Here is a 19,096-nt window from a genome sequence, read left to right on the forward strand (position 1 = left end):
TCCCTCAGAACCTCTGTACTGGGATGCTGTCCCGTCTATTTGAGATGCATGGATAATAACATTAAATGATTTATGACTAAGGAGATACCCAGTTCTGTGGGTAAAGTAGTGGTTGTAAGCTTCATTGAAGAAAACCTTCCTTAGAGCCAGTGTGTTAGGCTCCGTTCTCTGTCTTCCAGTCATGACCTGGACACGGTCCACGGGCGATCTACCTACCACTGCCTCTGCCTTCCTTCTAGCCTGTACTGATATCCTCTTGCACGGCATCTGAAGCAGCACTCACTGAATGAATGAGCCCAAGAACCACTTTTGCTTAAAAGGAAATCTCTAAGAACCTACTTAGGTCACCAAGAGCATGAATTTCTAAATGAAGTTCTTGCACCCTGGAGGGTGTGCAGAACAAACAAACAAAAAACCAACAAAACAGTGCGGTACAGAGAGAAAAACATTAGCATTTCTATTTCCATTTACTGACATTTACCACATGATTGGCACTGGCCTCCTCACTCAGTGCATGGCAGACAGCCACAGAGGGATGCTAGGCCTGGCAGGGGCATTCCTCAGCCCATGGGGTTAGCCAGCAGTGGAGGCTATATCAAAGTTCACATGGGCCCAGTTGAGAACGTGACCGTAGGGATTATGTTTTCAATTTTACCTAAACTGAGCCTCACAAAATGGACAAGTGACTTTAAACAGGTCCTGCACAGAACCGCAAAACAAGGTAACAACAATGCAAGCACCAATACCCAGGAAAGTCATAGAGCTGACTATACTTTTACCATTTCTCATATGATACTTTTCTCAGCCACATCATGAGATATAACAATAACGAGTTAATCAGATCTGACACAAAGTTGGCATCCACACACACAAAACCTGCAAGTATCAAAACTTGGATTCATATCCACCATTCTTATCAACAGTCTTCGCCTAAGTGACCGTGATACCTTGGGAAATTGGCTAATAGTATTCATACGTAACTTCTAAATACATATATATTTTTTAACAGGGTCAAAGATGTGGAGCTCACTGATGTAGGTAGGACTCTACTACCCAAACTGCAATCTGCAAAGGAACAGCATCAGCCTCACCCTGGCAGCTTGTTAGAAATGTAGTCTTAGGGTCCGTCCCAGACCTCCTGGACCCAAATTTGTATTTTAACAAGATCTCCAGGTGATTCATGTGCACATTTCTGTTCGAGAAGCACTGCTTTAGAACACACACCTTAAATGATCTGAACCCTAACAGTTCAGCTCTTATTTACAAGTTGAGGCAGATTTCTCTGTTGAATTTTTGAACTCATAAAATTATAATTCCTAATAGCTGTTGTCAAATGTTCTTCAAAACTATAAAAAAAACCAAAACTATCCCCATAAACCAAAAAACCCAGCGAAATAATCTATGTATGACCACAGCATCCTCTTATTCATCCCAGTATCCATAAAGTCAATGTCCTGACCCCCAGTGCAATGAAAGCCATCCCGCTACACCTCCATCGCTTTCATCCCCACTTCCACTTACTTTTGTTTGATCGTCGGCTTTGAACACATAGCAGATACTCTGCTGACTGGCTGCATTGTCCTTAATCAGACAAGCAAAGTAACTTGGATCGTGACTGTTGTGAATCAGTTTGTGAGCATGCTGGGGCTTACACTCGAAGATGCTGGAACATATCAGCGGATCCCACTGTTGACTCTTCCCCGGCTCGGAGTCACATCTCAGTCCAGAGGGGGAAACACAAAGCCGGACTTGCCTGGCACCAGGCTCCTTTTTGGAGGACTGCCCACTGAGCCTGCGCACCTCCGCCACGGCCCAGGGCAGCATCGGCATGGTGGTCAGAGAGTGCACATGCAAGGAGCCCACCAGCTGCAGGCTGAAGTCCACGGAGGCCTCGTGAGGAAACAGATGCTTCCTCGCTGTGAATGTTATTGGTTCCATCTTGGGAAAGGTCTGGAAACTCAGCAAAACGTTGCCACTGTTTTCTGTTTTAGAACGAGTAATCTATTTTATGTGCTTCTGAGGCAGAATCCTGGGGGAGAAAAACAAAGGCATGAGAATTTAATGAAATCACAGCAATAGCTACTTTTGAAGAGTTACTATTTCAGAGGAACTTTTATAAAAGCCTGAAACCCAAACATGGGAAGAAACGGATCTTCGTTCAAGCAAGATGCCTGGCCTAGAAAGAGCCTTCTTGAACCTGTGCTTCAGATAAAACCCGAAAATGCCATAACTGTCACATTCACTACAGGTTACAAAGATCTCACCGGGAAACTCCTGTGAAACATCTGTAAGCCTTGTAGAGCCATCAGAAGCAGGCAGGACAGAAAACAGTATCATCCTGCTCAGATACCTTTAAATCCTGTTCTATTAACACATATTTCAAGGAATTTTTTTTTAAGTAATCTCTATGCCCAGTGTGGGGCTTGAACTCATGACCCCGATATCAAGAGCTGCATGCTCTATGGACTGAGCCAGCCAGGTATCCCTTAAGGAATTTTTTTAAAGATACTCAAATTCAGCAGTGGTGATTCTCCCTCCAAAAAGTAATCTTGAGAGAAAAGCAGCTATCTATCCATTATCATAGTCCACTGAACCAGACCAGTTTTCAACAACTGACCTTTTCAATTATGATACTACTTAAGTTTTAAAAGCCTCTCCCTGACATAGTCCAGAGGTGCTGAACATGAATTCAAATTTCATTACCATGTAATTGGTGCCAGTTATGCTCCAAATATCACCATAAATATTGTTTCATTCAATTCATGTATTATAAGCCGTCACGCCCACACATTGCCTCTCCTCATCAATAGATGATGCTGCTTCCGGTCGACCAAACTCTCTCACCTGCCTTCCCCCTCTATGGGTGATTTTCAACAACCACATCTGATGCATCCTAACGCCTTCCTGTTCCACTGGGGACGAAACCCTTCTGTGCAGAGCTGACCTGTGTACAGGATCTCAAGCCTCGTCCTTCCCCAGCTGCTCACCGGATCTTCCTTCTGTCATGTACTCCCTGAGCACCTACCTATACACGGCATCTGTCTGATTCACCATTGTGTCCCCAGTGCCTGGCAGCGTCTGACTCACAACAGAGGCTCAATAACATTGTAAACAAATGAATGAAGTCTCTCCCATCTGGAAAAAAAAAAAAAGACTTTTTCCCTTGACCTCAACCCTCCCGAGCCACAACTCTTCCTTCCCCACACAACTTTCTTCTACACTTACTGGCTCACTTCCTACTGCCCATCAACAATCTCGATTGTGACCAGATGCACTGCCTATGCATTGAACTTGCTCCCATGAAGGTCATCCACATCTTCTGGCTGTGAAACCCACAGGGGGCTTTTTAGTCCTTAACTGCCTTGTCCTTTCTGATGCATTTCTCAATGGTGACCACTCCCTCCTGCTTGAAAATCTTCTGTTTCTCCTCTTACCTTGCTGGTTGCTTCTTTTCAGGTTCTTGGATGGCTTTCCCCGCTGTTTAACTCCATCCCTTCTCCTCATCCCACCTGCTTTCTTTGGACAGTCTCACCTAATGGCTTGGGCGTCCACAACCACATTCAAAGAGTCCTGCTGGGGCTGCTAGCAGCTTTCTGCACTCCGGGCATATTGCAAGATCTTCATCTCCAACCCCAGCCTCGGTTACAGATTCCTAGTATTGCCATCGTCGGGACCTAGGTCACTGAGCTTGAGTTGTTTGTCACAGGTGGGCGTGGGAGGGTCGGCTCCTGATTCTCGACCCATCCTCTTGAGTGCTGCCCGAGAATGGCAGCGACCACATAGACCCTGATGATTCCCATGCGAATGTCTCCCACTGAACCTCCTTCCTGAGATCCAGATCAGGGCAGACCATTCAATATTTCTATCTGGATAGCCTAGAGCTACCTCAGCCTCAATGCAGTCATTTTTAAAGATTTATTACTTATTTTAGAGAGAGAGTGTGTGTGCGTGCAAGCAGGGGGAGGGGCTCAGGGAGAGGGAGAGAAGCAGACTCCCCACTGAGCCTGGAGCCCCACACAAGGCTTGATCCCACAACCCCGAGATCATGACCCGAGCCGAAATCAAGAGTCAGATGCTTAACGTGCTGAGCCACCCAGGCGCCCCTCAGTTTAGTTATTTTAAACTAACTCAGTCTCACCTCCCCCCTTCCCAGAACTTCTCTTGCTGCCCATAGCATTAAATAGTAAATAGCATTACTAGTTTATTGGCCAAGCCAAAGGCCAAGGAGTCATTGCTACAGACTGAATGTTGAACTCCTAATTCCCAATGTGATAGTATTTGGAGGTTGGGCCTTTGGGAGGTGATTAGGTCATGAGACTGAAACCCTTATGAATGGGATTAGTGCCCTCATAAAGAGACCCGGGGTACTCCCTTGCCCCCTCCCACCATGTGAGGAAATAAGAGACAAGACGGCTGTGTATGAACTGGGAATATATTCAATATTCAAATTCTAAACATTTTCTGAAATAGAACTGAAGTCTATTCCTTTAACTCTATATTTTTCTATATCATACAGATGCATAAATGATAAGAGTGAATTTTTATAATAGGATTTGAACACAGTTCAGAGCTAGTTTTTAATTTTAAACGTTCAAAAGTTCAGAAATAAACCCACACTTTCAAGCTCCAACATAGTTCGTGGAAACGTAGTCCCTGTCTCTTCTCCTTTAAAGTACAACCTCTCTTGATGATAAAAACAGACTTGAAGTTCATATAACCCCATAAATAATGGTCTCTCCCTCTCTCTCTCTTCATTTTTCTCTCTTTCACCTGGTGAGAGTGGCATTAAATGTCTGGCTCAACTTCCACTCCTGTAACTGAATCTGTTTCAAGTTCTAACTGTTGACAGCTGCTAATCCCAAGATATGTTTAAAGAAGTACTAGAATTATTACAAAGGGGAGACCTGAGCTCTACCAATTGGTGTAGACGAGGCAATTACTAATATGGTGGCAACAACAGACAGAATTATTTTTAGTTTTCTTGTAAGGCGATACATACATAGTGCAAAAAAATTACACAATTTAGAATTTCAAACATTTAGTATATAGTCATCAAATTAGTTCTGCCGTGTCATTGACAAAACTAATTAAATGCCTAGAGTTTTCATTTTTGAACCAGCCATGGCACATTCTTAGTTTCTCTGTAAAAAGTAGATTGGTCCGTAACACTGTTTGTAAACTATCAAATAAGTTCTACGCCAGGGAGTGTCTGGCCGGCTCAGTCAGATGAGCATGTAACCCTTGATCTCAGGGTGATGAGTTCGAGCCCCAAGTTCGGTGTAGAGATTACTTAAATAAGTAAAAATTAAAGAAAAAAAGTTCTACCCCAAAGATAGCATAATTATTTGTCATCAATTCAGATTCTGCTGATGTAAGATTCATGGTAACTTAGACTAGGTGAGTCACTGTCTGTACTACTTTTCAATAAAAAGTTCTGTGAAACAGAGGATCTAGTCAAATAATACTAATATACCATTAGATTATTTTTTAAGCCATCTCAGTCCACATCACTGGCATGCAACCTCTGACCATCCGTCCCGAGTAGAACTACCAATTCTAAGAGGGCTCTTGTGCTCCTACCCTCAGTAAGAAATGCCGCGATCTGTTTACCCAGGAACTTCTAGTTATGTTCTTGTTGGTAGAATCATCGGTATACAAACTCTATCCCTCACAGAGACCATCTGTATGCTACACAATTCCCACCGACCACAGTCCATAAACATGGTAGGCATCCCAAACACAAAGATACTCTTATTAGAACAGTTGCAATCATCTCTTTAGTGAGTCCTTCTATATCAAATATCCCTGAAAGCATGCACTTAGAATTATAAAATCTGAATGTCAGAAATGTCCTTTTAAGCTCTTTAGAAATTTCCCTTATATTTGAAGGGCACCTGACTGGCTCAGTGAGTTAAGGGTCTGCCTTCGGCTCAGGTCATGATCCCAGGGTCCTGGGATCGAGCCCCGCATCGGGCTCCCTGCTCAGTGGGGAGCCTGCTTCTAGCTCTCCTTCTGCCGCTCCTCCTGCTTGTGCTCTCTCTCTCTCTGTCAGGTAAATAAATAAAATCCCTAAAAAAAAATTTTTTCCCTTATATTTGAAATGAGGAAATGTGGTTCTGGAGAAGTTAAGTGGTTTGTCCAAGTTGGGTGACAGAATTAGGACAATCCGATCCCTGACTGCCATCCAAGTGCAGCAGAGAACCTCAGTTTCCTGATAAAAACATTTTCAAGGGTCAAGTTGAGAAAGCGAGTCACTTAACTTCTCCAAATCTCAAGTTTATTCTTAGAAGAGAACGGAATAAGATGATCCTCAAGTTGTCCTCTATCTCTAAAATCGGGTAAATCTAATTTTCATAATGTATAATACCAAATGTCCCCGACGTTGTGTGGGTATATAAAGCTGCTCTCATCTTCTTGTCAAGAATACAAATGTGGGGGAGGTACAAGAAGAAAGAATGGGGTTTATTGATCAGGAAACGAGAGAAGAGATGGCAGGAGTTAGCAAGCTGCCGTTGGGAACCCCCTCTCTTCCCAGCCTGCCTCCATGCTGTCCCAGCAAACCATGGGGAATAGGAGGGGGACTTTCCAGAAGCTAGCGATAAACACCAACAGCCACAGCACATTCAGCCGTCACCTTCTCAGAGTGCTGGTGGGAGGGGAGGAGGAAATAAAAGAGGGATAGACAGGAGAGGTGTTGAAGCTTCTAGCTCCAAGCCAGGTTAGGAACCAGCCAAGACTGATCAGCTGTCGGGGACCTCCCCCCTGCTCCCCGGGATGAGCAGGGAGTCCCCAGAGAGCTATTCACTTCCCCTTACAAATCAGTGGTTTCATTTTTCTGCTCTTTACTCCAGAGAGAGGGGGCATGCAGCTGAACAGAATTATTCTGCCACCCGAATATTCTAGTCTCATGCAGTAAGATCACCCGGGGCATGGCTACACTATTTGTCCCAGGATCTCACCCAATCAGAGCAGTGCGCTGCTACCTACGAATTGCCCACGGGCTCCAAAGATCTTTTGGGCAGCAGGCTATTTCACACAGAGCCATCACACAGAACTTCTGGAGCCCGTGGATCTAACCTCTTCATCACCAAGGACGCTCCAGCCCCAGTATGCACCTCTCTAATTTGACACATGAAGTAATGATGTTTGGAATGACTTCCTTCCTACATAAATCAGGGCCAATGTAAACCTAGTCCTTTAGGATGCCATGGCCACTTCCTGTATTCGCTTCTACTTTATGGCACAGGGTAATGGGGCAGGGGCCCTTGCTGGCCCTCAGGGATGTATATCCCTCCCTCCGGCATGACTGCTTTGTTATTCTCCTGAAAGTAATAATAGTAACTGTGAACACATCCGTAATAGCACTTACTGTGTGACTGTTAACTGAGCTCTCACAACAACCCTGGACAAGAAAGACTATTATTATCATATCTAAATAAGGACTCCAGTGGATTTTTTACCATTATCAGATAAGAGATGAGAAAGTGCTAGCACAGAGAAGTAAGGTCACTTGCCCAAGATCATCCTAGCAGCAGATGGGAGAACCAGGTTTTGAACCCAGGGCCTTCTACTCCAGACTTTGCATTTGCTCTTAACCACTTTGCTAGAGGAATACTTATTGACCAATGACCTCTTCTTGGACATTACATACATGATCTTCTGTATTCTTACAACTCTGAGATGTATGTTTTATCATCCCCATTTCCATACGGGTCCCCTAGCTAATGGTGTAGGCAGGATTTGTCTTATGCCCAAATTTCTATTCTTTGTGACAGAAACATATCTAGAAGGAAATAACTAAAATATCTTTCTAGTGAATTAGCTGGGTGGCTTTTCTATCGAAACTTTGCTTGGTCTCATTAATCGAAATCTAATGTCAAAATTATACCTTAGAAGTACAAAATAAACAAATAAAAATAATAATAGCAATAAGTAATATTTACTGAGTGCTCACTATGTAACAGGCACTGTTCTAAGAACTTTATATGTATAAATGCATTAAGTTTGACAACAAACTCCTAAGTATTTACCTACTTTGGAAACTTAGATTTACTGATCATAATTAATGTGTAGTTAAATATGTACACTCTCTTTTTAAGAGAAAAACACTGCTGCCTGTCACAAAGAACACAGGCATACTCAAAAATTAAACACCTCTTTGTTGGCACTAAAACATATTTCCTACATTCTGCACAGCTTTACTGAAACCCAAGTGTCAAGATTATTCATACGGCCCAAATATGATGAATCCTTTTCTAAACATTCGAAAACCTGAAAAGGGACACATTGCCCTTAAATCTAACAACCCACCCAATGGAAATCTCAGCTTGAAAATGTTAAAAATTGTGAGAATGGAAACCATCATGTCTTCTGTGAAGAATCTGGTTAAAAAACCTTTTTCTTGGGATGTGGGTTGGAAAGGAAGAAATGAAGATAAAAGTCAGCTAAGGCAATTCGTAAGGTACTGTAAGGGGTTCTGCACTGAAAACCCACATCCTCTGCCATCACCAGGGGGCATCGAACCCAACGCTGCCTGTCTGCTGAGTGGAATCAGTCACTTTACCACACAGACTCTGATCCTCCAAGTTTTAATGGCCAAGAAAAGAAGAGGGCTGAAAAACATATCATATATTGGGACGCTCGTGGCCATCATACTTAAGAAGCACAGCCCAGCAGAAGAGGGGTGGGCCGGGGGGGAAGGCAAGGCAAGCTACCCCAACACATAAGCAGACTTAGGTCATCTGGGGAATGTAAGGAGCCGAGGCTGGGGATCTTCAGAGAAATGCCACGAAGAGTGGAAAAGGGGCCTGAGGGAGTTGTCATTTTGACAAGATAAAATTAAAAGCCTTTTCAAAGACAGAAGAATCCTCTCAAGCAGGCATCCCTACTCCAGGCACCATAATGACGGAACATGCTGGGTGTGAATGGGGAACAGGTAAGTGCCACTCCCTGCTGGTACCCGTGGTCTGTCCCAGAAGATCCCAGAAGATCTGGCAGAAAGGAGCCGCCCACCCACACCTGGCTCTGCACCGGAGTCTATTTGACTGTGATGCAGCCTCTCTGGTGGAGGCTGCCTTCTCCGGAAATGGAGGGCAAAGCCTGTCAACAGCTGGATAATGAGGAAGAAGAGGCAAGCTGCATTTCCTCAGAGTCACTCACTTCCTCCTCATACCCTCTGGTACTTCCTACAACAATCAATGGGGGAGAAGTCATCCCAATACTGATACAACAGCACTCAACCAGAAATGCTATCATAGTGAAAAGGGAAATCCCCAGACTCCCCAGTAGGAAAGATAGTGGTAGACTGTGGTAGACATTTGCAAAACTTAAATTTGATGTCAATAATTTACAACTACACCGATGAATTTTCCCCCTATTTTGCTGGTTTGCAAATGGCTGGACAAATCAACATAAAAACATTTATTTTCACATATGATAATTTTATTTACTGCTTTGAGCCACACTTAGTCCCTTTTACATCTCCTTGCACTCAGTTAATAGTCTCAGGATATTCCTCTTGCGTTCACTTCAGAAAGTATCCCCTAAACATTTCACACGGCACCGGGTAATTCACAGCTGTGTCCACTGTCCCGTAGCTCATATTATGTCAATGGTTACTTACGGATAAAACTAAGGAGAAAGCCCTTTTTATGGTCTGATTTCCCTATAACTTGGTAGGAAAAAAAAAAAAGAAGCAGGGAGATTCAAGACCGTGATAAGCATTCCATTTCAAACAGTTCTAAAACGCCTGTTTACAAAAGCAGTCAATCCTCTTTTATACAGACTTTTTCATGCAATGTCCTTATTCCTTTAGACAGTCTTCAGGATTCTCAGGAAGGAGCTGATCGTGAGGAACACTGCCCCCCAAGCAAGAGAAGCCATCTGAACTCTAGCTGCTTCAGGGGTCCCTAACCCAAGAGAGTACTAGAACATGAAGTGCTCAGAAACACGGGAGAGTCATTTAGCAAGGTGAATCCCCAGCCTCTTGCAACAACTCCCCCATTCAGTCTTCCACCCCAGCCCCTCCCACACAGAGCAGGCTCCCAACACACCCCAAAACCCAGACGTGGCTATGCTCCAACTCTTATCAATCCCTTCAAATCTAGGCAGAGAATGAATTTCTCTTTTCCAAAAGAAGGGGTCTCTACCAAGGCCTCTGTAGTTCTGCTTAAGTACAGTGTGAGAAGTTTTGAAGTTTGGCCTTGTAAAGAGAGCGGAATTTCTTGGGTGTGACCCATTTAAACCAGGTCATTTAAAAATGCTCTTTCAAAGTCTGATTATATTAATAAATGAAATCATCCAATCATCTAAAAGGAAGAATGAGAGATCTATACCTATCCATTAATGTAAGACACTCTGAAAATTAAACTGTTTGGTGGGAGGAACAATCATCACTTTCAATTTCTTTTCCTTTTTAAGCAATTTTCAGAGAATAATCTATTTTAAACAAAATAACAGGTAAAGCCACCTCTAGGTGGATTTCAAAGAAAACAGTCTCTTAAACACAACAACAGTGTGTGGCGAAGTTTAAGGGGTCTCCTAATCACAGAACGATCAGGAAGCTGCTAGAAACAATTAAGCAGGGTTTCAAAATGACTGGTACAGGATGTGCCCATAGAAAGAAATGTTGTGCGCTCTGCTGGAGCTGCCCAAGTCACTAGTGCAAAGTACCGTGAACTTTTAAAGGATGGCAAGGGGTCACTATGACCATCCTTCCCCCCCCAATCCGGTCGCCCTACAAACACAGCAGCCCCCAGAGATACTTGGCGGGAGGGGGTAGATGCCGAGCGAGCAGGAGCGAAGGGGGGCTGGAGGAGGGTGCTTGTCGGAGCTCCTGCGCGGTCATGAACTTGAAGGTTTCACTTTCGTTCAAGTAGGGGGGCAACGAGGTGGCAATGAACCCCACCCGCCCCCCCCGGAAGCCCCCCGCGCGGCGAGCACAGCACGAACGCCCTTGGGCTGCCGGATTCCAGCTTCGCGGGCCCGGGAGCACAGGGGTGTGCTTGGTGCCGGGTGGCGGCCGGGATGCCGCCGGAGGCGTGAAAGCGCCGGAGAGCACCTACCTGTACCGCGGCGCGCTCAGAGCCCGGGGCCCGGCCGGGGCGCGCAGGTGCTCGGGGGCGGCGCGGGGACGGCCTGGGCGGGCGGGGCGCCCATCGTGCGGGCTGGCTGCGCTCTTCCGCGGGGCGTGGAGGGGGGCCGGGAGGGATCCCCTCCGCTCGGCTCCCGCCTCTTCTACGCCCGGCTGAGGACACGGCGGGTTCCGCGGCGGCGGCAGCAACAGGCACCGTGGCGCGGAGGCTGCGGCGGCGGCGGCGAAAGAGGAGGAGGTGTCTGCGCGCGGCTCGCGTTTCCTCCTCCCCGGCTGGGCGAGCGCGGGGGGAGTCGAGGGGAGGGCAGAAGCCGGGATCGCCCAAGTCGGTCCCCAGGGACCTAAGAGGGGGACGCGGTGCTCCCTCCCTCCCCCCTGCGCCTTGTGACTCTGCCCGGGCGGCACGGCCGGGACAGGCGAGTCACACGCGGGTAACAGCTGCTGCAGTGCAGGTCCGCCGCGGCCTCCCTCCTCTCCCTGCCTCTCCCCTGCCGGACGGCCCATCCTCCGCGCGCCCGGCCCGGCGGCGGGGGGCGGGGCACGGGGACCGATGGGGTGTCCCGGCGCCGCCCCAGCCAGCCCCCGCGCAGGGTCCTGGCCCGCCGTCCGCCTGGGCTCCGAGGACTCGGGGCCCCGCGCGTGATGAAGGCCCTCGCGGCGGGATGTGCGGTCGCACGCCCTGTCCCGGGCCGCCTATTTATAGCAGGTGGCGCTGCCCAACGCTCTCGTCCCGCGGTGCTCTCGGCAGGTGGCACCGCCCGCCCGCCCTTCGCTCCCCCGCGGCAGTGTCGCCTCATCTGCACCCTCGCTTTCACCTCGCGAAATGGACAAAGTGAAAACGCGGGAAGGCGACCTCGCCACCTGGCCCTCCCCTCCATCGCCCCCTCGTCCTGTCCCAGGGTTGGACACAAAGGCAAGGAGGGAACTGAGGCAGGGTCATTCTGTGGGGCGCCGGCAGGCAAGGCAGGGGCTCAAACAGCCAAGGCTGAAGTGTCGCCCCCGCCATGAAACCCCAGGCAGCCCCATTTGTGAGCCGCGCGGGTGACGCAGCCGCTCGGCCCGGCGCCTCTTCCCTCCCGCGGGTCCAGCGCGCGCACGCGCACACTCACACTCACGCCGCGCGCACACCCCCCTCGCCTCACCTCTCCTACCCTAGCTGCGCCTACCCTAGAGTGGGGTTCGGGGAAGTTCCCGGCGGCCTTGGGGTGTGAAGAGAGCCCCGGGAGACGGAAGCCGGCGGCGAGAGCTGGCTCCCAGGCCGAGGGGGTGGCCGGGTGCAGGAAACCGGCCAACCTGCCACACTCCTGCCCCAGCAGGTAAATTGGGGCAGTTTCACTCCCGGGGGGAGGGGTGGGGTGGGAGCGAAGGGGATCTGAGGCAAGTAAGGGACGGAGCACCAACTCCGGAGACGAGTGAGCAGGGAAGGGAGAGCAGGGAGGAGAGGGAGTGGGGCGCGGGGGCCTGGGGAGGAGGCAGCCGCCGAAGGAGGCGGCGGTGGAGGAGCCAGGCGGCCTCTTGCAGGGTTTTTTTTTTTTTGCTCAGTGGAACTGGAAGCTGACTTCGGGGAAGTGGCTGAGAGTTTGGGCAGCAGAGTTGGACTTAAACCCAATTCCCAACTCCACCACCGGGTTGGCTTGGGCAAGCTGCTAGACCTCGATTCTCCTCCATTCTCTTCCCTGTAAAATGGGACGGATACGTGCTTTGGAGGCCCAGTGGGAGGATAAAATGGGAAAGTGCGTGTATAGTGCTTAGCTCGCTGGCGCGAATGCAGACCCCAACTACTAACAGCTGCTATCATTACCGTGGCTCAGGAGGCAGATAGAAATCCGAGGTTCTCCCCTCGCCCCCAATCCTAACGGTGTGTTCTTAAAAGTTGATTGAAGCTCTTCGAAGCCTTTTTGACTAGACCTGCCCTATGGGATGCTCCCACCCAGGGAAGGTGTATTTCAGTGGGACACAAAAGTTTTATCCACAGTTTGATTTAAAACACTCATATAAGTGGTAGCTATTCTGGGGCGCCTGGGTGGCTCAGTCTGTTAAGCATCTGCCTTCAGCTCAGATTATGATCCTGGAGTTCTGGGATCGAGTCCCCTATCCGGCTCCCTGCTCAGCCAGGAGTCAGCTGCTCCCTCTCCCTCTGCCCCTCACCCTGCTCATGCTGTCTCTCTCTCAAGGGCTCTCTCTCTCAAATAAATAAATACAATTTAAAAAAAAAGTGGTAGCTGTTATTCGTAGAGGAGCCAGTCTATTTGGGGCACTATGGTAGGTACTTGACATATATTGTCTCTAATCCTAACAAAAATTCTGCTGTACGGAGATTATTAAATCCTGCTTGACTAATGAGGAAAATAAGAGGTTAATGCCTCTTTGAGGCCACGCGCTAGTAGGTGCTGGGACCCCCACGATCCAGAGCTGCTTGTAACATACTTTCTCTCCGGCCACTGTATACCTCTCTTGTAGCGCTCAGCTCATTCTTTGTTATAGCATAATTATTTGTGTACTTAGCCTTGAATTTTTTTTAAGAGAGGGAAAAATATATGCAGACATAAATACTCTAATGGCTAGAACATATGCTGGGTTATGGAAATTGTTCTTCATTAGGTTATAAGACCAGGTAAACCATTTAAGCCATATCGCTGTCTCTTGGATCACACCATGATTATTTCACATCTTTATCTCCAGTTCTCCCGAACAGTTCTCATTCCCTCTCTGCAGCAGCCTTCTGAACACACCTACCTGCAGAGAGCTAAGATGTCAAGACAGGTACATCGTCATCCATTCCACGGACACCCCCAAACTGCCTTTCACACATATTCTGCCAGATGATGGTTGAAACTATGACCTAAAAACCCTGCCTGCCGGCCACTGCCCCTGGAAGATGGGGTCGGGCCAAGGCTGGGCACTGCATGCAGATCCTGGCTCAAACCCCCTCCCACCTGCCACTCCACTCCCTTTTCTCTTCCTCACTAACCCCCTCCACCCCTACTCCATCCACACCTCCAGTTCCAGAGTGCAGGAAAACTTAGCACAGGCAGGAAGCCAGATGGAGTGCTCATCAGGTCACCAAGATAGAAAGTGAAAGGCACGGGGAACAGAGATAGGCCTAGACCCAGAGTCCCTCACATTATTGTGGTGTGGAGGGGGAAACCTTCCTTCTCCCCCACCCCACTGCTAAAATCTTGCAAGTTGCAGCTCAGAGTTACAACCTAGTGGGAAATGACCTTTTGCCCTGACCCCACCCTGGGTTAGAGAAGGGCCATGGCCTTGTGAGAAGCTGTGATTTCTGCATTACTGTTCCAATTTCCAGGGCCAGTTGGTGCCCTTGGAATGATAATAAGGGATTTTACAATACTCTTAGCTTCCTGGATACAGAACTTCCTTTATAAGATGTGATAAAGATTTCCAAACCTTTTTGCCAGAAAGCTTTGTCTCAGAGAGTAGGGGATAGCCTGTCATCAATCTCTTTTGCGCTCATTGTTGAGGGGGCTTTGGAACCAATGGTGATACCTGGGAGAGCAGGTTGAAGACTGGCAAACCAGGAAGGGACATCCATGTTGTCCCATGGTAGAGTGGACAGGTTAAGAGCTAACCATCCAGCCGGTATCTGCCAAGTGCCATTGCTCTTGGAGGAAAGTCGCTCCTTGCCCCTGTTGTGCAGGTATACCACTGTGTGAGGCGGGGCAGCAGGGCCTTGATGATGGCTGCAGAGAGCTTCCTGGCTGCCCAGGAAGGTATTCTGTGCATAGTTCTCTAAGTCACCAATAACAAAACTGAGTAGGGAGTGGGGCTAAACACTGCTGTGACTCTGCCTCAGACCCTTGATTCTCTTGACTAATGTGACTCCCAGGAACACAAGGAGCATAGAGCTCTTCCCCACATGGGGCATTTACTGAGCTTTTGGCTCAGTGAGTGAAAGCCCCGGATGGGAAGGCATCAACAGTCATGGCTGCCGCCACCTCCTTGTATGGACAACCTCTGCACCCCCAGCTCCTCCTGAAATCCTGCCATGAATCATTCTTTTGGAGGCTTCCCTTATAGATTCTTTCCTAACTAAGTCCTTTGCAGCATATTTAATTGTACATTGTCAAAGGTCAGGAGCATTAATATCAACTTAAAGATGGCCATGGGGCTCTAGAAAATTGTGAGCCATTGCTGCCATTAAATCAACTGGGAAGCTCAGGGACTGAAAGAAACAACAGAGGCCACTTTACTTTTAAAAGGCTAAGGGAACCACATATAAATCTAGAATGAAAAGTCTTTGGTTAATGTAGAAAAGAGACCTTTCATAAAATTACTCATTATTATTAAATCTGTCAGTTGTTTAAATGTTCATAGTTGTTTGGAACCCAAACTCTTATTGCTACGATAAGTTTTCACCTAATTTCCAAATACGCATAATAAGGTAAGCATTCTTAACTAGTGGGCCTGTTTCCAAAATTGGCATCAATAAAGGCAAGAAATTAAGATTACACAGGATAGAACCCTGAGACAATAAGGTGGTTCACTGGGGATGCTTGCTCCCATGGATTGGGGGTGAATTTCTGGAGCCCGAGGTGGAGAAGGTTTCTGAGGCAAGCCTAAGCTCAGTGGGAGAGGGAGCGAGATGGAGAAGCCGCATGGAAGCATGGAAAAAGGCAGCACTGCAGAAACAGGACAATGCTGGGTGACTCCCCAGTCCTGCCAACCGAAGGCATGACTGGTAGCGCGTAAGCCACACGTTAAGTCATTAGCTTTAAGGAATATTCCTCCTTGGGGGCATTCTGGGTGGCTTAGGGGGTTAAGCATCGACTCTTGGTTTTGGCTCAGGTCCTGATCTCAGGGTCCTTAGATCGAGCCCCACATCAGGCTCCACACTCAGTGGAGGGTCTGCTTGGGGTTCTCTCTCTCCCTCTCTCCTTGCCCCTGCCCCCTGTGCACTCATGTGCACTCTCTTTCTCTCAATAAGTGAACAAATCTTAAAAAAAAAAAGAAATATTCCTCATTGATAAGGAAATGGATTGAAATCAAATGAGTGAATACATTACATTGTTTAGCCTACAGTACTAGGGCCTTGAGATTACTTTCTGAAAGGCACAAGAATGATAAAACATAGTACAGTAAAAAAATAAAATAAAATGAGCGGATAACCTATGTGGATCTTGGAATTTCAGAGTTTAAATAAACAAAAATTGCACTGCATGGGAGACTCATGCTTACCATGGATGAGACAACATAAATCTATGTGCAGTGAGAACAAGTGAACTGTATAGAGTAAGCTTCTATGAAGTGTCTGATTTCCTTTTATGGACAAAGCAGATAAAACTCTGGGCACTGGTTCCATTTCCCTTTTCAGCTTCCTCTCCTGTTTGTTAAATCATTGCTCTCTCTACTCAAGCAACGGTTCCATGCAGCCCTCTGACAGTATCCAGCCTTTACTTGGGGTTCCCACGGACCACCTGAGCTGGTTTTGTGGGTTTGGGCATCAAGCACCAGGCTAAGCAAGTGTTAGATAGCATGTCACCTTTTGTTATGGCACCCGAATTTATCTAAAGTCAGTGAGAATTTCTTTGTATAAATTCTAAGAGTTCTTGATCTCGGGGATTTTACCCAGACCCGAATGGGCAAAATGACCAAGCTTCCAACACTGCAAGATTCCCACTTCATTTAATCCCAAAGGCTATTATGACTTTGCTGGTACATAAGGTGTAATCTCACATAGAAAAAAAAAAAAAATGCAATCGCCGGCTAACTGGCTTCCCTGCTTTTGTCCTCACCACCCTGCAGTCTATGTTTAATACAGCAACCAAGTGAATGGGCTGAAATATTAGTTGAGCAATATCACTGCTCTACTTAGAACTTAGAACATGGCTTCCCAGATATCCCAGAGTAAAAGTCAGTCATTGTAATGGTTGTAAAGCCCTATGGGACCTTCCCCCTTTCCCACCCCCACACCACTACCTCTGTTCTTCATTGCCTGCTACCAGTCCGGGGTCACACTGCACACAGACTTGCTCTTCCTTCCAGGCATACACTTGCCCCAGGGCCTTTGACTATTCTCTCTGCCACGGGTGCTCTTCAGATATCCACATTAGCCCTACTTAATTTACCTTCTTAAGTCATTGTTTAAAATGTTATCTTCTCCATGAGGCCTTCTCTCGCCAACTTTTTGAAAATGGAAACCACGGCTACGCGCCCCTCCACACGCTTCTTATCCCCTTTTCCTGATCTATATTTCTCCACAGCTTTTATTGCTCTCTGTTACTAGTATATCTTTTGTTGTTGTTGTTACTTGTGTATCTTGTCATGGTTCGCTCTCCCACCACCAAACCCCATGAGGGCAGAGAATTTTTTCTGCTTTGTTCACTGCTGCCTGCTGTATCTCCAATGTATACAATAGAACCTAGCATGTAGTGGACAGTCAATAAATAGGTGCTGAGTGAATGAATGAATGAATATCATTTGTAACACATGACATTTGTGAGTTCATTGATTGTCTATATAGTACTTCCCTTAGATCAGAAACTTTTCGAGGTTTCTCTCTATTTACCCCTTTGTGCTCTCATCCAGTTTTTCAACTGTCCTAAGAGTTCAGTCCTCCCCTTCAGGTGAGCTGAATGGTTGTTTCACAATCAACATAGGACCTGATTTCCAGATAGCCTATAAAAGGGTTGTAAAATCATGGAACTACTGAGAATTCATCCACACTTTGTTTCAAGTGTGGCTAAGAAAAATACCATTTTGGAGAACTGTCTGAAAGATATACAGTCTGATTGGCCCTCTAGAATCTGGATCCCCTAAAATCAGTTTCCGTATCAGGTCAACCCAAGTGAAGAGCAGTTTGCCTGGACTGTATCTAAAAAAAATTCCTTTTATTGAATTGCATTTTGACATTATCCTATTTGCCCATCTCAAGGGAATATATTTTATAAAAATGCCCTATTCAGTCTGGGATACTGTTTAATACCTAACACAATGTCCTTTTAAGGAGAAAACAATTCTTTTAGGGTTCTACAAGGAATAACTTTTCTTTGGCAACTGGATTTATCTTCTTCCTTGCACTAACTAATGGGTTCATGGGTGGGATTTAGGATCCATTTCTTGACAAGTATCGAGGTCATTTTGTATTTGAAGTCATTGATTCACAGATGCCCTTTCTAAGCCTTTGCCAGCTTGTGTGTTTTCATCCATCCAAGACAAAAATATAAATAACAATGTAAGGTATAATCTCACAAAACTGAATTAGACTATCTTGTATTCTGGAATCACGTTATTCCCACTTTGTAGGTATTAACAAAAGAGTCTTTCTTTTATGAAATAATGGTGAGAGTGGTAGGAGTCTTGTCGGCTTATTTTATTTTTGTTTGTGAATGCCTTTACCTGGCAAAAAGAATATGCTGGCTCACTTCTGTCATTTCCTAGCATTTTGGAAAATTTTACTGGTTCAGAAAGTCCAAAGTCTGAGAAACACTGGTTTTCTCCCTTACTCTTAGCTTCATTCAGCCTCACCTATTTTCTCATCCTTTAGTCCTATTTTCTTGTTCACTTGTTTTAAAGTTTTTTTTTGTTGCCTTGTATGCATTGAAGACGCCTTTAAGGGGCGCCTGGCTGGCTCAGTCGATAGAGCATGCGACTCCTGATTTCAGGGTCATGAGTTCCAGCCCCACATTGAGTGTACAGATTACTTAAAAAATAAATAAAAATCCCAAGGGTTTGGGGTGCCTGGGTGGCTCAGTCGGTTAAACATCTGCCTTCAGCTCAGGTCATGATCCCGGGGTCCTAGGATTGAGTCCCTGCATTGGGCTCCCTGCTCAGTGGGGAGCCTGCTTCTTCTTCTCCCTCTGTCCCTCCCCCACCCACCACCCCCGTCATGCTCTCTCTCACTTTCTCAAATAAAAAAAAACTTTTTTTAAAATCCCAAGGGTTTTATGAATGTAGAAAAAAAAAAGACACCTTCAATCATTTCTTGGATGGGGCAGACAGGAAGGAAGGAAGGAAGGAAGGAAGGAAGGAAGGAAGGAAGGAAGG

The 19,096-nt window shown here is 46.7% G+C and overlaps 1 protein-coding gene and 1 long non-coding RNA gene across 7 annotated transcripts in view; one reads left to right on the top strand and one right to left on the bottom strand.

Moving 5' to 3' along the window:
- TBC1D1 (TBC1 domain family member 1) overlaps positions 1–11,283 on the bottom strand; it is a 229,469-nt gene extending 218,186 nt beyond the window's left edge. For 2 of the 6 annotated variants that reach the window (XM_035005149.1, XM_035005146.1), the window contains exons 1-2: positions 11,064–11,283; positions 1,522–2,029 (exon numbers count right to left, since the gene is read on the bottom strand). In XM_035005149.1, the coding sequence (XP_034861040.1) occupies positions 1,522–1,938 (417 nt within the window). In that variant the 5' untranslated portion in view covers positions 1,939–2,029; positions 11,064–11,283. Of the gene's footprint in view, positions 1–1,521; positions 2,030–3,434; positions 3,739–11,063 lie in introns of those variants that run through there. The other 4 variants (XM_035005148.1, XM_035005151.1, XM_035005152.1 and 1 more) reach the window with 4 other exon arrangements.
- Positions 11,284–12,224: 941 nt separating this feature from the next.
- LOC118010626 overlaps positions 12,225–19,096 on the top strand; it is a 46,208-nt gene continuing 39,336 nt past the window's right edge. The window contains exon 1 of the long non-coding RNA XR_004679269.1: positions 12,225–12,408. This is a non-coding gene — a long non-coding RNA (uncharacterized LOC118010626). The remainder of the gene's footprint in view (positions 12,409–19,096) is intronic.

The sequence above is a fragment of the Mirounga leonina genome, unplaced genomic scaffold, assembly GCF_011800145.1.
Source record: "Mirounga leonina isolate KUSES-001 unplaced genomic scaffold, KU_Mleo_1.0 Mir_129, whole genome shotgun sequence".
Lineage (NCBI taxonomy): Eukaryota > Metazoa > Chordata > Mammalia > Carnivora > Phocidae > Mirounga > Mirounga leonina.